This window comes from Argopecten irradians, chromosome 7 (genome assembly GCF_041381155.1).
Source record: "Argopecten irradians isolate NY chromosome 7, Ai_NY, whole genome shotgun sequence".
In the NCBI taxonomy this organism is placed as follows: domain Eukaryota; kingdom Metazoa; phylum Mollusca; class Bivalvia; order Pectinida; family Pectinidae; genus Argopecten; species Argopecten irradians.
The window spans coordinates 2,116,378-2,137,560 of NC_091140.1; the positions used below are offsets into that span (position 1 = coordinate 2,116,378).

Here is a 21,183-nt window from a genome sequence, read left to right on the forward strand (position 1 = left end):
TGAGATTGTTTTCCTGTGTCTGATAATTCTCTATCTACTGCCACCTGTTTGAGTGGCAGACCAAACAGAATGTTGTTACTTTACCTGAGATTGTTTTCCTGTGTCTGATAATTCTCTATCTACTGCCACCTGTTTGAGTGGCAGACCAAACAGAATGTTGTTACTTTACCTGAGATTGTTTTCCTGTGTCTGATAATTCTCTATCTACTGCCACCTGTTTGAGTGGCAGACCAAACAGAATGTTGTTACTTTACCTGAGATTGTTTTCCTGTGTCTGATAATTCTCTATCTACTGCCACCTGTTTGAGTGGCAGACCAAACAGAATGTTGTTACTTTACCTGAGATTGTTTTCCCGTGTCTGATAATTCTGTATCTACTGCCACCTGTTTGAGTGGCAGACCAAACAGAATGTTGTTACTTTACCTGAGATTGTTTTCCTGTGTCTGATAATTCTCTATCTACTGCCACCTGTTTGAGTGGCAGACCAAACAGAATGTTGTTACTTTACCTGAGATTGTTTCCCTGTGTCTGATAATTCTCTATCTACTGCCACCTGTTTGAGTGGCAGACCAAACAGAATGTTGTTACTTTACCTGAGATTGTTTTCCTGTGTCTGATAATTCTCTATCTACTGCCACCTGTTTGAGTGGCAGACCAAACAGAATGTTGTTACTTTACCTGAGATTGTTTTCCTGTGTCTGATAATTCTCTATCTACTGCCACCTGTTTGAGTGGCAGACCAAACAGAATGTTGTTACTTTACCTGAGATTGTTTTCCTGTGTCTGATAATTCTCTATCTACTGCCACCTGTTTGAGTGGCAGACCAAACAGAATGTTGTTACTTTACCTGAGATTGTTTTCCTGTGTCTGATAATTCTCTATCTACTGCCACCTGTTTGAGTGGCAGACCAAACAGAATGTTGTTACTTTACCTGAGATTGTTTTCCTGTGTCTGATAATTCTCTATCTACTGCCACCTGTTTGAGTGGCAGACCTCTATCTACTGCCACCTGTTTGAGTGGCAGACCAAACGACTGTACTGATGGCTCTCCCCTCTTCTGCATAGTGACCATGGCACACAGCTTCGCCAGTGGCAGACTGGCCTGTAATCAAAAACGCTCTTCATTAATATGGCATTACACTTAGGCCTTTCCTTAGCATAAATCAACTTAATGTCGAAATCAATTTTTATTATAATATTCATATTATTACTGGTAATTAAATGAAACCATCAAAGATAAACTGAAAACTTTGAGCCAGTCAATTATAAGTTTAACCAATTACAAACTGACATTTGTGTTATTTTTTTTCTATCCCTACATGGTAGAAATTCAAACTGGTTTGTGTCAGATGACTAGAGCCATACACGGGTCCCTGCTGACTAGAGCCTTACCTTAGCTATACACTGGTCCCTGATGTTTGGGTGGTAGTAGCGACACCAAACCTCAAACGGCAAGCCTCCACTGCCACCTCCAGCCCCTGCACACGCTGTCACGGTAAAAACAGTCACATTAAGTATGGTATGATTACACGGTAACTGGCGGTATTGGTGTGAATTTTATTACATTAATTGGTAAACAGACAAACAGTATGCATATTTACAACTGATTCATATCTTGACCAACATGAGAATAACTAGAACTGTCGCCAGAGTGGTTGACTAATTCCCCCCTACTGCACAAATCTAGTAATAACTCCATTAATAGGGGACATTGCAGAACCCTATATAGTTTACTCAACTTCCCTTTATGCAGGGTTCTGTGTGACAAATTTTATCAAAATCTGTCAAGTAGTTTAGGAGGAGTTTGTCAGAACAAAGCTGTGTCTACAGACAGACAGACAGACAAAGAGACGGACAACCCGATTCCAGTATACCCTCCCACCCTTAACTTTGTGAGGGGGGAGTATAAAAACTTTAATAAACATACCTGTAAGTAACTCCCGCTGTACGGGAGTTGACTGAGTTAGCACTATTCTGTGGCGTGTAATATCATTAAAGGTAGGATCAGGGATACATAGAGTTGTAGATGTCCGGAAGGATTTCATACTAGGTATACCTGTATAAACAGAACGGAAGGATTTCATACTAGGTATACCTGTATAAACAGAACGGAAGGATTTCATACTAGGTATACCTGTATAAACAGAACGGAAGGATTTCATACTAGGTATACCTGTATAAACAGAAAAGGTACATACATCATCTGCATGTTCTTTAATCCTATTCCCTCTTGCCTGATCAAGTGTCAATATCCCCTCAATCCTTGGTAATAATTATATCTGCTATTTATTCATTTTAAGCTGGAGATTTGCTAGATTAACTCAACATACAGGTACATGTAAATTATATACAACTCATGTTTTCATATTTTAAATTTCAAAAAATTTACAAATATAGGAAAGAATGGTATTTAAAATAAAGCAGATGACAACAATTGAAAAACCAACAATAAAATGAGACAATCTCAGTTTGTTTCAGCTGTTTCTGATTTGTGATGTTTTCCCAGAGTAAGTTAAGTGTACCATTTTTGGTTGGTGATGAGCCGGACTGGTCCGAATGTTGCTGTATCGGGAAATGGTACTGTATAAAACAGTCTGCTTCGCCCCAGATCATGTTGTCAAACATCGCAAGGCCTCGGATACCCTCAATTACCACCTCAAATATGTGCTCCACTGTCAAAGAATCAGCCAAACGTTAAAACAGGTCTTTTCTGTTAAATACTATATATAGACATTTAAAGATTGATTTTTTTCCAATTTCCTGTTGGGTTACCATTCGTGCATTCCATTTGCGGAGTCGCACCAGTTGTACTAAAGTGATACCACACCGCCAAATGGAACGCGTTTGGATTTTTCCATGATTGCGGCACCCATATTAAAGATACGCTTCAAATATAAAAGCCAAGTATTTTCGATGTTAAAAAAAGAATGGATATAAAAGTAATACCTTAACAATTTCGGCATACATTGAAAAATATAAACCAAGTAATTTTTTAGGGTATATATACTCTATGTTTTGTTTTCAACAAAGAAAACATTCCAGTGACAAATGAAAAATCTTGGGTCAACCATCTTGGATACAAGTGGTACGCTTCTGAAATCGAACCACTTGTACCTGTACAGTTCTGCTGGTACGGCGCATTCCATTCGAGATACAGCAGCTTCGTATCGATACAACTGGCACAAATCCTCAAATGGAATGCACGGCATGTTTAGCATTTTAAAGCTTTCCTGTGTAACCTTACCTGAGCTATCTCCCATTGCCTGACTGTACAGAGGAGCATGGTTACTGTGTCTCATCATATCCTCTCTATAAAAATAAATAATTTCACATTTAAGTTTTGAAATATGATAAATCAGTGTGATATACATAAGATCATAAAAAAAATAATAACTTCAAGATGTCTGGGAAAACAAATTCGAAAGTAGATAGAAAAGATACAGTCAAGTGAAAAAACAAGTACCAGGTATTTTATTTAAACTTAAGTGTGTGGTGGGCTTCATTTTGTAAAAAAAAATTATACTTACCTTTTAGGAGGCTGATCTGGTAATCAAGTCACTGGACCATGCAGTTTGTTTGGTAACTTACCTTTCTAGGAAGTGTTGATGCAGGTCTGTTGAACGAGTAACTGGACCGTGCAGTTTGTTTGGTAACTTACCTTGCTAGGAAGTGTTGATGCAGGTCTGGTGATGAAGTCACTGGACTGTCCAGTTTGTTTGGTAACTTACCTTGCTAGGAAGTGTTGAGGTCGATCTGGTGGTTGATACACTGGACCGTTCAGTTTGTTTGGTAACTTACCTTTCTAGGAAGTGTTGAGGTCGATCTGGTGGTTGATACACTGGACCGTTCAGTTTGTTTGGTAACTTACCTTTCTAGGAAGTGTTGAGGTCGATCTGGTGGTTGATACACTGGACCGTTCAGTTTGTTTGGTAACTTACCTTTCTAGGAAGTGTTGAGGTCGATCTGGTGGTCGATTCACTGGACCGACCAGTTTGTTTGGTAACTTACCTTTCTAGGAAGTGTTGAGGTCGATCTGGTGGTTGAGTCACTGGACCGTCCAGTTTGAGCCGCTGTAGTGCCGTCACCTGGTCTCCAGAGCCCATGGCCAACAGAACTTTGATTTGACCAAACTGTGCTCCACTGAGAGGGTCCACAATAGGCAGATAGTTGTCTACTGATATCACAGGGTACTGAAGAAAACAGAGAAGCAGAGCAAATATGACAAATGGGAAACAGATACTCCAATTCCTTTGCAACATCTCTTGGAGATTCCTACCAACTAATATAAGATATAAGCTTAATTAAGTTCTCAGCTGAAAGATGAGGCTATTCATGTGTTAATGAACTTTAAGGTGTAAATCAGCATTTTAAAGGTATAATCCAGTGTAATTCAAATTCATTTTTTGAGGTAACATATATATCATAACAATTAGCTGTTTACCTGAGATTTCAATATGGGATATTTTGCTGTCTCAGAACAACATGTAAATTAACATACAGTATATTGATAGTGGCTATTTACCTGGGATTTCAATAAGGCGTTGGATATTTTGCTATCTCGGAACGACATGTAAAACTGATGTAAGCTCAATTTGACAATTCCAATTAACTGTAAACAAGAAAATACCATCTATAAGTTTATGATCATTAGTTAGAGACTGAGAAACATGACTGTTATAACATCTTATTACCTTATCTTAACACCTTAAATACTTTGTTATAAACACATTCCATGGTTAAGTTTGTTGTTTTATTACACAAATGCATGATCAAGGAACTATTCAGATAACAAAAAGAAAATGGAGCATTAATGAGAATAACATAGATTTTACCTTGTCATTTTCTGCAGAAGTCTTCTTGTCCCAGACTTCCACCACCATGAAGTTGTTTCTCATCCGCTCTAACAACGACCCAGACAACAATACAGGGGCAATCTGGGGGAACAAACATGTCACAATATAAACTAAACCTTGTCTTAAATGAATGGTGTTATAATACTAGCAGGTGGTCGTAGACAAATCTTTATCTGGATGGTTGTGTTCCTAAGAAAACTGACATCAAATACTGACGGTCCAAAGTTGTTTAACTTGTTACTGTATCATCAGTGAACATTGAAACCTAACTGCTTTTTATATTATGTAACCTCTCAAATATCATATTGATTGACCTACCTGAGCAAAGTTGAATTGAGGTTCGAACGTTCCCCAGCAGACATTGGAGTGGACGGCATCATTACACCAGAACATCCGACACACAAGGTAAGTATTTCTGGTGTTCATGTCTCTGGCTGCCATTCCTGTAATTATAAGGTAAAATATGTTGATTCATATACAATGAATTCAAATGTCATATTCTGTCATCAGTATTATGTCACATATGTGATCTCACAATGTAAATAAAGACTTTTAAATGTCAGGAAGATGTGAATATTACATTTTATGAAACACTTTAAAGTTTTCATTTTGCTCTGACAGTAAATTCCCAAAACCAAATAAAACTTAAAGTCTCTTTTCACAAAATCTAACATAAAGCTATTAATGAGGAATATTGTTCCATTGTAAACAAGCTTTTCACTGACCTGGAGTAGCTAATGAGTGAGGCTGTGGAGGGAGGATGGGGTGTCGTTTGATGGAGGACAGGGACGGTATACCCTGTATAGAGATGTTGTGGCCCTCCGGTATCAGTAGTAAGGTGTGAAGGGTGATCACCTGTAACAGATAGTAGCAATCATTGCACAAAAATAAACAATGATGAATCTTTTAACAAATTTACAAACATTCTAAACAAAAGAACAGTTGGTCTTTTTTCAAATTTTATCAAAAAATGAACTTTTTCGACATTTGAACATCTCAATTTTTGAGCTCAAACAAGTCCAGAATATTGGCTTTTACAGGAAAGTCCAAAGATTTCTCTTCTTACTTTTATTTCAACAAAACTTCCTTTCCACTTGACTTACCTCCGTATTGGAATGTGAAGGCATGTGATACGAGTCAAGGCTACGAGGCTGGGACAGGCCAGGGCCTGATAGGCTGGGAGGCTGTGAGAAGCCAGGGCCAGGTAGCTGAGGACCCAAACTGGCAGTCTGTGTGTCTGTATGAGAGGTAGGGTTGGGTAGCACCATTGACGACGGCTGAGTATTTTGAGCACTAAAGTCTGGGGGTAGTGGAGGTTTATCTAACTGTACAGGTGGGGGTGGGGGTGGAGGCACAGTCTGAGGTATGGGTACAATCTTAGCCTTCCCACTCATCTCCGCTAGTTTGGCTCGGGCCAGGGCCGACGAGAAATCCTTACTGTCCGACGCAAGCTCAATGGAAACCTGTAATACAGACACATATAATTTATAATTTCTCTATCTCAAAACAACAGAGATACATTTAGCTTCACTGAAAGAAAACCTTGATACATGTTAAACTAAGATATTGTAAGACCAGCCAGAGAAAGCAAACAAAAGCAGACTCCAAGGCTGAGAGAGGATTTAATGTATGGTTATAGTGTATGTGTATCTAGACTGGGAAGTATTGATAAAGAAATCTCTCTCTTACAAACCTTGAGTGAGCCGTAGTATGTATCTAGACCACCTCGGAGTGACGAATTGATAGAGGAGTTACGTCCACTCTCCCTGATCTCCAGCTCTCGTCCCACCTGTAGGTTGTCCGACCGTAAAATACTTTTTAGGGGCACCCCACAGCTGCCCACCAAGGTTGGCTGTGTCAAATAAAGAAAGTTATGTATCAATTAAGTTAAATAAAGTAGGTTAGGTATTAATTAGGCTAATGTAGGTGAACTATCTCAATTGATAACTTCAGTAAAGTATGAGTATAATTATTTCAGGAATTTTGAGACAAAGACAATATTATCTCTACTATTAAAAGTAATTCCGCTCCATAAATAAAAGTTTATATTTAACTGAAATTTTCTATGAATTTCATGTCAGGATTTCTAAAATTATGAAGTACCCTACCAATACAATCACACAGACCTGACATTATTAATTCTGTGCCTATAGATTTGATGAGGATATATACTTAATATCTGCATATAAAACCTACATCTACAGATAATACCCACCACTTTCTGTCCAGCTGACCGTGAAAACAGCTTAAATATGAGGGCGGACTTCCACCATTTCTCCACAGCACTACCATCAAACATGATGGGGAATACAGACCGATGGTTGAAGTTCACCACTGCATTCATCAAAACAGAAAACATTAATCTACCACCAACCAAACATGTTAGAAGGCCAATAAGGCGTGAATCCTCCTGCCTCCTAATGAGGTTGAGATGTAAGACGGAGAAACAGGACAGATATGGATAACACTATATGTTTACCACACATCAGTGGAATCAATCAACTAAATAATAACACATATAAATGACATGATTTCGGGTTTCTAATATCTAAACTTCCTATTGAAAAAACCATAACGTTTTAGAAATGATATACGCTGTTTCCTACCTCCATCTTTTACATTTTTGGATGCCACCCTCATCACTTCTGTTGCCATGGCGTTAGGTGAGTATTTGTCCCTGGAGGTGGCCACCACAGGAAACTGGTACTCAATGAAGTAGGTTCTGTAATACAGAAAGGTAAGGCTTAGGTCAATCAATATATATATCATGCATCTATAGGAAACTGGTACTCAATGAAGTAGGTTCTGTAATACAGAAAGGTAAGGCTTAGGTCAATCAATATATATATCATGCATCTATAGGAAACTGGTACTCAATGAAGTAGGTTCTGTAATACAGAAAGGTAAGGCTTAGGTCAATCAATATATATATCATGCATCTATAGGAAACTGGTACTCAATGATGTAGGTTCTGTAATACAGAAAGGTAAGGCTTAGGTCAATCAATATTTATATCATGCATCTATAGGAAACTGGTACTCAATGATGTAGGTTCTGTAATACAGAAAGGTAAGGCTTAGGTCAATCAATATTTATATCATGCATCTATAGGAAACTGGTACTCAATGATGTAGGTTCTGTAATACAGAAAGGTAAGCTTTAGGTCAATCAATATTTATATCATGCAATCTATAGGAAACTGGTACTCAATGATGTAGGTTCTGTAATACAGAAAGGTAAGGCTTAGGTCAATCAATATTTATATCATGTATCTATAGGAAACTGGTACTCAATGATGTAGGTTCTGTAATACAGAAAGGTAAGGCTTAGGTCAATCAATATATATATCATGCATCTATAGGAAACTGGTACTCAATGATGTAGGTTCTGTAATACAGAAAGGTAAGGCTTAGGTCAATCAATATTATATCATGTATCTATAGGAAAACTGGTACTCAATGATGTAGGTTCTGTAATGAAAGGTAAGGCTTAGGTCAATCAATATTTATTCAATGCATCTATAGGAAACTGGTACTCAATGATGTAGGTTCTGTAATACAGAAAGGTAAGGCTTAGGTCAATCAATATTTATATCATGCATCTATAGGAAACTGGTAACTCAATGATGTAGGTTCTGTAAATACAGAAAGGTAAGGCTTATGGTCAATCAATATTTATATCATGCATCTATAGGAAACTGGTACTCAATTGATGTAGGTTCTGTAATACAGAAAGGTAAGGCTTAGGTCAATCAATATTTATATCATGCATCTATAGGAAACTGGGTACTCAATGATGTAGGTTCTGTAATACAGAAAGGTAAGGCTTAGGTCAATCAAATATTTATATCATGCATCTATAGGAAACTGGTAATTCAATGATGTAAGGTTCTGTAATTACAGAAAGGTAAGGCTTAGGTCATATCAATTATTTATTATCATGCATCTATAGGAAACTGGTACTCAATGATGTAGGTTCTGTAATACAGAAAAGGTAAGGCTTTGGTCAATCAATATTATTTATATCATGCATCTATAGGAAACTGGTACTCACATGATGTAAGGTTTTCTGTAAAATACAGGAAGGTAAGGCTTAGGTCTATCAATATTTATAATCATGCATCTATAGGTAAACTGGTACTCAATGATGTAGGTTCTGTTAATTACAGAAAAGGTTAAGGCCCTTAGGTCTATATCAATCTTATATCATGTATCTATAGGAAACTGTGTACTCAAATGATGTAGGTTCAATACAGAAAGGTAAGTGCTTAGGTTCTATCTATACTTAGATCATGTTTCTATAGGAATAACTGGTACTCTCAATGATTGTAGGTTCTGTTAATACAGAATAGGGAAAGGCTTCAGGTAATTCCAATATGTTTATCAATGCATCTATTGGAAACTGGTACTCAATGATGGGGTGGTTTGTATTACAGAAATGTTAAGGCTTTAGGATCATTCATAAGATTTATTTTCATGACATCTATAGGGAAATACTGGTACTACAATGATATTGTGTAGGTCTCTCGTAATAACACAGAAAGGTTAAGGGCATCAGGTCAATTCTATACTTTATATAAGGTATCTATAGGAAAAAAAAACAAACTGAGTTACTCACTGTTGTTAGGCTTATGTTAATACAGATAGGCTAAGGCTATTAGGTCAATCACTACTTACTTATCATCGTATCAATAGGAAACAGTACTAATGATGATAGTTTCTGTAAACTGGTAAGGATACAATCAATGATGTATAGGAAAACTGGTACTCAATGATGTAGGTTCTGTAATAAGGTAAGGCTTAGGTCAATCAATATAATCTTATATCATGTATCTATAGGAAACTGGTACTCAATGATGTAGGTTCTGTAATACAGAAAGGTAAGGCTTAGGTCAATCAATATTTATATCATGCATCTATAGGAAACTGGTACTCAATGATGTAGGTTCTGTAATACAGAAAGGTAAGGCTTAGGTCAAATCAATATTATATCATGCATCTATAGGAAACTGGTACTCAATGATGTAGGTTCTGTAATACAGAAAGGTAAGGCTTAGGTCAATGTATAATCATGTATCTATAGGAAACTGGTACTCAATGATGTAGGTTCTGTAATACAGAAAGGTAAGGGCTTAGGTCAATCAATAGAATGTATCTATAGGAAACTGGTACAATTCATGTAGGTTCTACAGAAAGGTAAGGCTTAGGTCAATCAATACTGGATCATCATCATGGAAACTGGTACTCAATGATGTAGGTTCTGTAATACAGGAAAAAAGGCTTAGGTCAATCAATATCATGCATCTATGGAAACTGGTACTCAATGATGTAGGTTCTGTAATACAGAAAGGTAAGGATTAGGTCAATCAATATTTATATCATGTATCTAGGAAACTGGTACTCAATGATGTAGGTTCTGTAATACAGAAAGGTAAGGCTTAGGTCAATCAATATTTATATCATGTATCTATAGGAAACTGGTACTCAATGATGTAGGTTCTGTAATACAGAAAGGTAAGGCTTAGGTCAATCAATATTATATCATGTATCATAGGAAACTGGTACTCAATGATGTAGGTTATGTAATACAGAAAGGTAAGGGTTAGGTCAATCAAACTTATATCATGTATCTATAGGAAACTGGTACTCAATGATGTAGGTTCTGTAATACAGAAAGGTAAGGCTTAGGTCAATCAATATCATATCATGTATCTATAGGAAACTGGTACTCAATTTAGGTTCTGTAATACAGACAAGGTATTATCAGGAAATATCATGTATATAGGTACTCAATGATGTAGGTTCTGTAATACAGAAAGGTAAGGCTTAGGTCAATCAATATGGTTATATCATGTATCTATAGGAAACTGGTACTCAATGATGTAGGTTCTGTAATACAGAAAGGTAAGGGTCAATCTTAAAATCATGCATCAAATCAATATTTATATCATGTATCTATAGGAAACTGGTACTCAATGATGTAGGTTCTGTAATACAGAAAGGTGGATTAAGGCTTAGGTCAATAGGTTCTGTAATACATATACACAATATCTATAGTAAAAACTGGTACTCAATGTAAATTGTTCTGTAATACAGAAAGGTAAGGCTTAGGTCAATCAAAATATATCATGCATATCATGCATCTATAGGAAACTGGTACTCAATGATGTACTTGATGTAGGTTCTGTAATACAGAAAGGTAAGGCTTAGGTCAATGATATATCATGCATCATAGGAAACTGGTACTCAATGATGTAGGTTCTGTAATACAGAAAGGTAAGGCTTAGGTCAATCAATATATATCATGTATCTATAGATGGTACTCATATGAAAGGTTTATATGCAGAAAGGTAACAGAGAGGTCAATCTTGTAATCATGCATCTATAGGAAACTGGTACTCAATGATGTAGGTTCTGTAATACAGAAAGGTAAGGCTTAGGTCAATCAATACAGTCATGCATCTATAGGAAACCTGGTACTCAATTATATACTCTGTAAAAGGATTAGGTCACAATACAATATCTGCATATAGGAAACTGGTACTCATGATGTAGGTTCTGTAATACAGAAAGGTAAGGCTTAGGTCAATCAATATTTATATCATGCATCTATAGGAAACTGGTACTAATTTCTGTAATACAGAAAGGTAAGGATGGTCAATCAATATTTTTATAATCTGTATCTATAGGAAACTGGTACTCAATGATAGGTTCTGTAATACGAAAGGTATGTACTCCTGTCAATCAGTATTCAATCATGCATCATTATATATCATGAAGCATCTATAGGAAACTGGTACTCAATATTTATATAAGATCTATAGGAAACTGATACTTCAATGATGTAGGTTCTGTAATACAGAAAGGTAAAACTTAGGTCAATCAATATTTGTATCATTATCTATATGGTACTCAAGATGTAAAATCAGAAAGGTAAGGAAGGTTTCTCTATTATATGTACTCAATATGTAGAATAAAGGTAAGGCTTAGTCACTCTTATACATCAGAAAATAAGTAACATATAGAGTAAACTGTAATACATTAAGGTTAGGTCTATCAATCTTTATATATCTGGTACTCAATGATGTATGGTTCTGTATACATGGCTTAGGTCAATCAAGGAATACATGCATCTATAGGAAATGGTACTCAATGATGTAGGTTCTGTAATACAGAATAGGTCAATCAATATTTATATAATGATCTATAGGAAACTGGTACTCAATGATGTAGGTTCTGTAATACAGAAAGGTAAGGCTTAGGTCAATCAATATATATCATGCATCTATAGGAAACTGGTACTCAATGATGTAGGTTCTGTAATACAGAAAGGTAAGGCTTAGGTCAATCAATATTTATATCATGTATCTATAGGAAACTGGTACTCAATGATGTAGGTTCTGTAATACAGAAAGGTAAGGCTTAGGTCAGGTTCAAAATATTATATATCATGTATCTATAGGAAACTGGTACTCAATGATGTAGGTTCTGTAATACAGAAAGGTAAGGCTTAGGTCAATCAATATTTATATCATGCATCTATAGGAAACTGGTACTCAATGATGTAGGTTCTGTAATACAGAAAGGTAAGGCTTAGGTCAATCAATATATATAATCATGTATCATATATATATCATGCAGGTCTAATAGGAAAGGTACTCATATATTATATATCATGGTTAGTAAATACAGGTTCTGTAATACAGAAAGGTAAGGCTTATCAATCAATATATATATCATGTCTATAGGAAACTGGTACTCAATGATGTAGGTTCTGTAATACAGAAAAGGTAAGGCTTAGGTCAATCAATATATTATATCATGCATCTATAGGAAACTGGTACTCAATGATGTAGGTTCTGTAATACAGAAAGGTAAGGCTTAGGTCAATCAATATTTATATCATGTATCTATAGGAAACTGGTACTCAATGATGTAATACAAAAGGTAACACCGTATTATGTCAATCAATATTATATTTGTAATACAGAAAGAAAGTAAGGCTTAGGTCAATCATATATATATCATGCATCTATAGGAAACTGGTACTCAATGATGTAGGTTCTGTAATACAGAAAGGTAAGGCTTAGGTCAATCAATCATTATATATCATGGTATCTATAGGAAAATGGTACTAATAATGATGTAGGTTCTGTAATACAGAAAGGTAAGGTAAGGCTTAGGTCAATCAATATTTATATCATGCATCTATAGGAAACTGGTACTCAATGATGTAGGTTCTGTAATACAGAAAGGTAAGGCTTAGGTCAAATCAATATTTATATCATGCATCTATAGGAAACTGGTACTCAATGATGTAGGTTCTGTAATACAGAAAGGTAAGGGCTTAGGTCAATCAATATTTATATATCATGCCATCTATAGGAAACTGGTAACTCAATGATGTAGGTTTCTGTAATACAGAAAGGTAAGGCTTAGGTCAATCAAATATTTATATCATGCATCTATAGGAAAATGGTACTCATGATGTAGGTTCTGTAATACAGAAAGGTAAGGCTTAGGTCAATCAATATTTATATCATGTATCTTTAGGAAACTGGTACTCAATGAAGTAGGTTCTGTAATACAGAAAAGGTAATGCTTAGGGTCTTATAATCATTATTTATAATCATGCATCTATAGGGAAACTGGTTCAATGATGTAGGTTCTTCTGTAATACAGAAAGGTAAGGCTTAGGTCAATCAATATTCTTATATCATGCATCTATAGAAAACTGGTACTCAATGATGTAGGTTCTGTAATACAGAAAGGTAAGGCTTAGGTCAATCAATACTTATATCATGCATCTATATAGGAAACTGGTACTCAATGATGTAGGTTCTGTAATACAGAAGGAATAGGTAAGGCTTAGGTCAATCAATAATTTTATATATCATGCATCTATAGGAAACTGGTGACTCAATGAAGTAGGTTCTGTAATACAGAAAGGTAAGGCTTAGGTCAATCAATATATATATCATGCATCTATAGGAAACTGGTACTCAATGAAGTAGGTTCTGTAATACAGAAAGGTAAGGCTTAGGTCAATCAATATATATATCATGCATCTATAGGAAACTGGTACTCAATGAAGTAGGTTCTGTAATACAGAAAGGTAAGGCTTAGGTCAATCAATATATATATCATGCATCTATAGGAAACTGGTACTCAATGAAGTAGGTTCTGTAATACAGAAAGGTAAGGCTTAGGTCAATCAATATATATATCATGCATCTATAGGAAACTGGTACTCAATGAAGTAGGTTCTGTAATACAGAAAGGTAAGGCTTAGGTCAATCAATACTTATATCATGTATCTATATCAATGTTACATTTTGATAAAGGCTTTCCCCTCAGTACTGAGACTCGGAATCAAACGATATGTCTGAAGGTTTTGGTGGTGGGGTAAACTGGAGTCTTTACAAAGAGATATTTTGGTATTTGATTAGAAATTTGTTACAGAGTTTGATCATATAGTGATCATATAGTGTTTACCAGTATACTTATCTACTTACACTGATTTCTTGGCTTTAGGCGACGGCTTTGGAGGTTTTCCTCCATTTTTACCCTTTCTCATGGAGGTATTCAGGTCGTGTGAGCCTGCGAGATGTAAAGTGTCTATTGTGACCCGTGCCACATGGACCCTTCCTAGCAGTGTTAACCTCTCCACACTGAGACCATCACTTCGCTGTCGCCTCTCAGGCTTTTCTGTGAGGAACGAACAATACAAATATATCTTATCAGCTGTTCAGTCATTACTGAAGATACTAATACTCATAACGAGTCATAAATCTGTGGTAGATCATAAGGAGACATAAATCTGTAGTAGATCAGTACTATTAAACATCAGTATGTCTTTAATAAAAATATGTACAAAAGGAATATTCATGATTGCATTTAGTATTTAACGCATTTAATTTGTGATAACCTAGAAGCTAAGAAAATATGTAATCAAATATCTACTAGCTTGTAGCAATTCACCTAAGTATTTTAATACCAAAGAATTTCTGAGACAATCTTCTCACATCAAAATGAAGACTAAGGAAAACTAAAGCCTTACCTTCCTCTGGTTCGTCCAGGTCTGAGGCGGGCATATCAAACGATACTTGTGACACTTCCGACCGTGCTGTCAGTACTTCACTGTCACTAGCCTCACTAGCACTACTACGAGCACTACTGCGCGAACGCCTCCGCTTCTTTGCTCCTTTTGTCTTCGTCTTTACACGAGATCTTCGCTTTGGCACTTTTGATGATAATGATTCATCCAGTTTCTTCTTTTTCTTCTTTTTCACTTCCTCCAGAGGTGGAGGTTCAGGGAAATCTAAACTTGTTACAGATGATCTTCTGGACGGTGGTCTCTGGAATAGCATATATGATCAGGCTGATTACAAATGAATTAGAAGGGATGAAAATAATGTTCAAAATCTAGTCACTTCATAAAAGCATTAAGTTAATATAGTGACATAGGCATATCTATATCCATTCTGCAGAGTGTTCAGAACCCTAAAATAACTTTTGTAAAGATGAAATCAGAATAAATTGTCAATCAATTATGTTATGAAATGTCTGACAACATTGCCTCCTGCCATATTACTAGTACTTACAGCATTAGCTGGATCCTCCATAGACATATGCAGATCACCATTCTGGTGTTTAAACGGGACAGGATTCTCATCTCCGTGGTGTTTAAACGGGACAGGATTCTCATCTCCGCTGAGGTCACTGATACCACTCGCATCAGTCTCCTGTAACAAAACATACAAGGAAAAATGGAGTGGATAATTATTTCATTATACATCATGTCTCCTGATTATTGTACTAAGAGAAACGAGTTAACAAAATTATATCATTATATATCATGTCTCCCTGTAACAATATTTACACTTATTGTACTAAGAGAAAACAGTCTACAACAAAATTATATCATTATATATCATGTCTCCTGTAACATATACATTATTGTACTAAGAGAAACAGTCATACAAAATTATAACATTAATTATATCATGTCTCACCTGTAACATTACATTATTGTACTAAGAGAAACAGTCTACAAAATTATATCATTATATATCATGTCTCCTGTAACAATATACATTTACTTGAAACAGTACTAAGTGAAATCAGTCAACATAAATTATATCATATATATCATTGTATTGTACTAAGAGAAACATGTCTCAAATATTATAACATTATCATGCTCTCTAAATATTATACTCATTTATAGTATCATGTCTCCTGTAACATAGACAGTAGTCGTATTGGTGATCAACAGTCACACAAAAATTAGATCAGCTATATTTCGATGTGCTCCTGGTAATCATTTACCATTTATTTGTTACGAAGAGAATTCTAGTCATAACAAATTGTAAATGCATTAATGTGATCATTGTGCTGCTTGGAACGAAATACTATTAATGGCATATAGAGGCATTACAGGTCATACAATATAATTATATCACATTTATTCTATGTATGATCTCCCGGCGATCATATACAATATTGGATACGAAGATAAACAGCTCTACAAACGTATAATCATTATATATCATGTCTCCTGTAACATATTATATTTGCTGTCTCGAAGAGAAACAGTCTACAAAAGGTTACTCATTATGTATCATGTCTCCTGTATCAAGTATACATTTAATTGTACGATGAGATAACAGGTCTACAAATCTCATCTATTCATTATCTAGTTACGGATACGGTAACCATAATAACTTCTATCCCTGTGAACTAAGCTGAACACTAGTCAACAAAAAACTCTTTACTAAAACATGATTATCATGTGCTCATGTCCATCACATGATACCATATTAGTGTAATAAGAGAAATCAGGCAAACGAATATTACATCTACTTATATATCATTGTTCTCACGGGAACACGTACATTATATAATACTAAGAGAAACAGACTAGTAAGACGATAACATTATAATCATGTCTCCTGTAACATATACATTATTATATATCATTATATATCAGTGTCCTCCTGTTAAGACATATTACATTATTGTACTAAGAGAAACAGTCAACAAAAATTATATCATTATATATCATGTATCCGGGTTCACACATATACATTATTGTTACTAAAGAGAAACATTCTACAAAATTATTACATTATATATCAGTCTACTGTATCAAAATTTTTTCACTAAGAAAACAGTCTGCAAATAATTATATAACAGTCTCCTGTAACATTATACATTATGATTCTATCTACTAAGAGGAAACATAACAATTAATTATACTAAGAGAAACATACAAACATTATATATTATTAACATGTCTCCTGTAACATATACATTATTGTACTAAGAGAAACAGTCAACAAAATTATATCATTATATAATCATGTCTCCTGTAACATATACATTATTGTACTAAGAGGAAAACAGTCAACAAAATTATATCATTATATATCATGTCTCCTGTAACAATATACATTATTGTAACTATAATGTAGAACCAGAACAAAAATAACATTATACATCATTTCTCCTGTAACATAGTATTATTGTACTCAAGAAAACAGTCTACAAAATTATATCATTATATATCATGTCTCCAGTAACATATTTACATTATTGTACTAAGAGAAAACAGTCTACAAAATTATATCATTATATATCATGTCTTCTGTAACATATACATTATTGTACTGAAACAGGTCAACAAAATTATATCATTATAACATGTCTCCTGTAACATATAACATTATTGTTACTAAGAGAAACAGTCTACAAATATTATAACATTATATTATCATGTCTCCTGTAACATATACATTATTGTACTAAGAGAAACAGTCCTACAAAATTATATCATTATATATCATGTCTCCAGCCTTAACATATACATTATTGTACTAAAGAGAAACAGTCAACAAAATTATATCATTATATATCATGTCTCCTGTAAACCATATACATTATTGTACTAAGAGAAACAGTCTACAAAATTATAACATTATATATCATGTATCCTGTAACATATACATTATTGTACTAAGAGAAACAGTCAACAAAATTATATCATTATATATCATGTCTCCTGTAACATATACATTATTGTACTAAGAGAAACAGTCTACAAAATTATATCATTATATATCATGTCTCCTGTAACATATACATTATTGTTACTAAGAGAAACATTGTCAAGTCTACAAAATTATATCATTATATATCAATGTCTCCTGTAACTATATACATTATTGTACTAAGAGAAACAGTCAACAAAATTATATCATTATATATCATGTCTCCTGTAACATATACCATTATTGTACTACTAAGAGAAACAGTCAACAAAATTATATCATTATATATCATGTCTCCTGTAACATATACATTATTGTACTAAGAGAAACAGTCAACAAAATTATATCATTATATATCATGTCTCCTGTAACATATACATTATTGTACTAAGAGAAACAGTCAACAAAATTATATCATTATATATCATGTCTCCTGTAACACATATAATTATTGTACTAAGAGAGAAACAGTCTACAAAATTATATCATTATATATCATGTCTCTGTGTAACATATACATTATTGTACTAAGAGAAAACAGTCTACACAAAATTATATCATTATATATCATGTCTCCTGTACATATACATTATTGTACTAAGAGAAACAGTCCAACAAATTATATATCATTATATATCATGTCTCCTGTAACATATACATTATTATACTAAGAGAAACAGTCTACAAAATTATATCATTATATATCATGTCTCCTGTAACAATTACATTATTATACTAAGAGAGCAAACAGTCTACAAAATTATATCATTATATTATAATGTCTCCTGTAACATATACATTATTGTACTAAGAGAAACAGTCTACAAAATTATATCATTATATATCATGTCTCCTGTAACATATACATTATTATACTAAGAGAAACAGTCTACAAAATTATATCATTATATATCATGTCTCCTGTTAACATATACATTATTGTACTAAAGAGAAACAGTCTACAAAAATTATATCATTATATATCATGTCTCCTGTAACAATATACAATTATTGTACTAAGAGAAACAGTCTACAAAATTATATCATTATATAATCATGTCTCGGTGTTAACATATACATTTATTCGGTACTAAGAGAAAAGTCTACAAAATTATAACATTATACTCATGTCTACTGTAACATATACATTTAGAAAACATTGTCTACAAAATTAGTAACATTATATATCATGGTCCTCCTGTTAACATATACATTATTGTACTAAGCAGAAACAGTAACATTACTAAAATGTCTCTGTAACATATACATCTATGTCTCCTGTAACATATACATTTATTGTTTACTAAGGAGAAACAAATTGTCATTATAACAAAAATTATATCATTATATATCATGTCTCCTGTAACATATACATTATTGTACTAAGAGAAACAGTCAACAAAATTATATCATTATATATCATGTCTCCTGTAACATATACATTATTGTACTAAGAGAAACAGTCTACAAAATTATATCATTATATATCATGTCTCCTGTAACATATACATTATTGTACTAAGAGAAACAGTCAACAAAATTATATCATTATATATCATGTCTCCTGTAACATATACATTATTGTACTAAGAGAAACAGTCAACAAAATTATATCATTATATATCATGTCTCCTGTAACATATACATTATTGTACTAAGAGAAACAGTCAACAAAATTATATCATTATATATCATGTCTCCTGTAACATATACATTATTGTACTAAGAGAAACAGTCAACAAAATTATATCATTATATATCATGTCTCCTGTAACATATACATTATTGTACTAAGAGAAACAGTCAACAAAATTATATCATTATATATCATGTCTCCTGTAACATATACATTATTGTACTAAGAGAAACAGTCTACAAAATTATATCATTATATATCATGTCTCCTGTAACATATACATTATTGTACTAAGAGAAACAGTCAACAAAATTATATCATTATAATTATCATGTCTCCTGTACATTCAAATGGGGGTTTCCCCTCATGTAACATATACATTATTGTACTAAGAGAAACAGTCAACAAAATTATATCATTATATATCATGTCTCCTGTAACATATACATTATTGTACTAAGAGAAACAGTCTACAAAATTATAACATTATATATCATGTCTCCTGTAACATATACATTATTGTACTAAGAGAAACAGTCAACAAAATTATATCATTATATATCATGTCTCCTGTAACATATACATTATTGTACTAAGAGAAACAGTCAACAAAATTATATCATTATATATCATGTCTCCTGTAACATATACATTATTGTACTAAGAGAAACAGTCAACAAAATTATATCATTATATATCATGTCTCCTGTAACATATACATTATTGTACTAAGAGAAACAGTCAACAAAATTACATCATTATATATCATGTCTCCTGTAACATATATATTATTGTACTAAGAGAAACAGTCAACAAAATTATATCATTATATATCATGTCTTATCTCCTTTTCATTAATTCAGATGGCTTGGACTTAAAGACTGTTTTTTATCTAATTATTAAAAATAATTGATAAGGAACTTTGGCGCATTTTAAGAAGAAATTAAATTGGAAAGGGAACTTATAGGAGTAATGATGTGGGTAAAGTACAATTTACTGCTTATTACCGTAGTACTGCCTTCTGCTGATTATGACATCGCAAAAATCTTGTACAAATATGACATCACAATTACCGGAAGGTGGGACTAATCAACAGTAAATCGCACTTTACCCATGTCGTTTTGGGATCTCAAAACCCCCATATTGTATTTCCCGAAAATTTGGTTAAAATAAAACATGTCAGCAAAAAAAGGTGGAGAAAAAGCCCCAAGCTTGCTGTACAGTAATGTGACTTACCAGGTTTTTGTAGAAGAGCTCCTGTAAGATAGATTCACTGTGAGAGTGTGGGGTGACTTACCAGGGTTTTGTAGAAGAGCTCCTGTAAGATAGATTCACTGTGAGAGTGTGGGGTGACTTACCAGGGTTTTGTAGAAGAGCTCCTGTAAGATAGATTCACTGTGAGAGTGTGGGGTGACTTACCAGGGTTTTGTAGAAGAGCTCCTGTAAGATAGATTCACTGTGAGAGTGTGGGGTGACTTACCAGGGTTTTGTAGAAGAGCTCCTGTAAGATAGATTCACTGTGAGAGTGTGGGGTGACTTACCAGGGTTTTGTAGAAGAGCTCCTGTAAGATAGATTCACTGTGAGAGTGTGGGGTGACTTACCAGGTTTTTGTAGAAGAGCTCCTGTAAGATAGATTCAC

The 21,183-nt window shown here is 34.0% G+C and overlaps 1 protein-coding gene across 6 annotated transcripts in view; it reads right to left on the bottom strand.

Moving 5' to 3' along the window:
- The window catches only part of LOC138327010 (C2 domain-containing protein 3-like), a 55,129-nt gene that overhangs the window by 24,516 nt on the left and 9,430 nt on the right, over nt 1–21,183 (bottom strand). For 4 of the 6 annotated variants that reach the window (XM_069272977.1, XM_069272979.1, XM_069272978.1 and 1 more), the window contains 18 exons: nt 15,460–15,600; nt 14,916–15,213; nt 14,371–14,563; nt 7,463–7,578; nt 7,072–7,190; nt 6,550–6,708; nt 5,960–6,319; nt 5,582–5,711; nt 5,175–5,299; nt 4,836–4,937; nt 4,526–4,612; nt 4,012–4,193; nt 3,248–3,312; nt 2,526–2,675; nt 1,931–2,059; nt 1,396–1,490; nt 997–1,105; nt 935–963 (listed from right to left, as the gene is read on the bottom strand). In XM_069272977.1, coding sequence (XP_069129078.1) covers nt 935–963; nt 997–1,105; nt 1,396–1,490; nt 1,931–2,059; nt 2,526–2,675; nt 3,248–3,312; nt 4,012–4,193; nt 4,526–4,612; nt 4,836–4,937; nt 5,175–5,299; nt 5,582–5,711; nt 5,960–6,319; nt 6,550–6,708; nt 7,072–7,190; nt 7,463–7,578; nt 14,371–14,563; nt 14,916–15,213; nt 15,460–15,600 — 2,589 coding nt within the window. The remainder of the gene's footprint in view (nt 1–934; nt 964–996; nt 1,106–1,395; nt 1,491–1,930; nt 2,060–2,525; nt 2,676–3,247; nt 3,313–4,011; nt 4,194–4,525; nt 4,613–4,835; nt 4,938–5,174; nt 5,300–5,581; nt 5,712–5,959; nt 6,320–6,549; nt 6,709–7,071; nt 7,191–7,462; nt 7,579–14,370; nt 14,564–14,915; nt 15,214–15,459; nt 15,601–21,183) is intronic. The other 2 variants (XM_069272975.1, XM_069272976.1) reach the window with 1 other exon arrangement.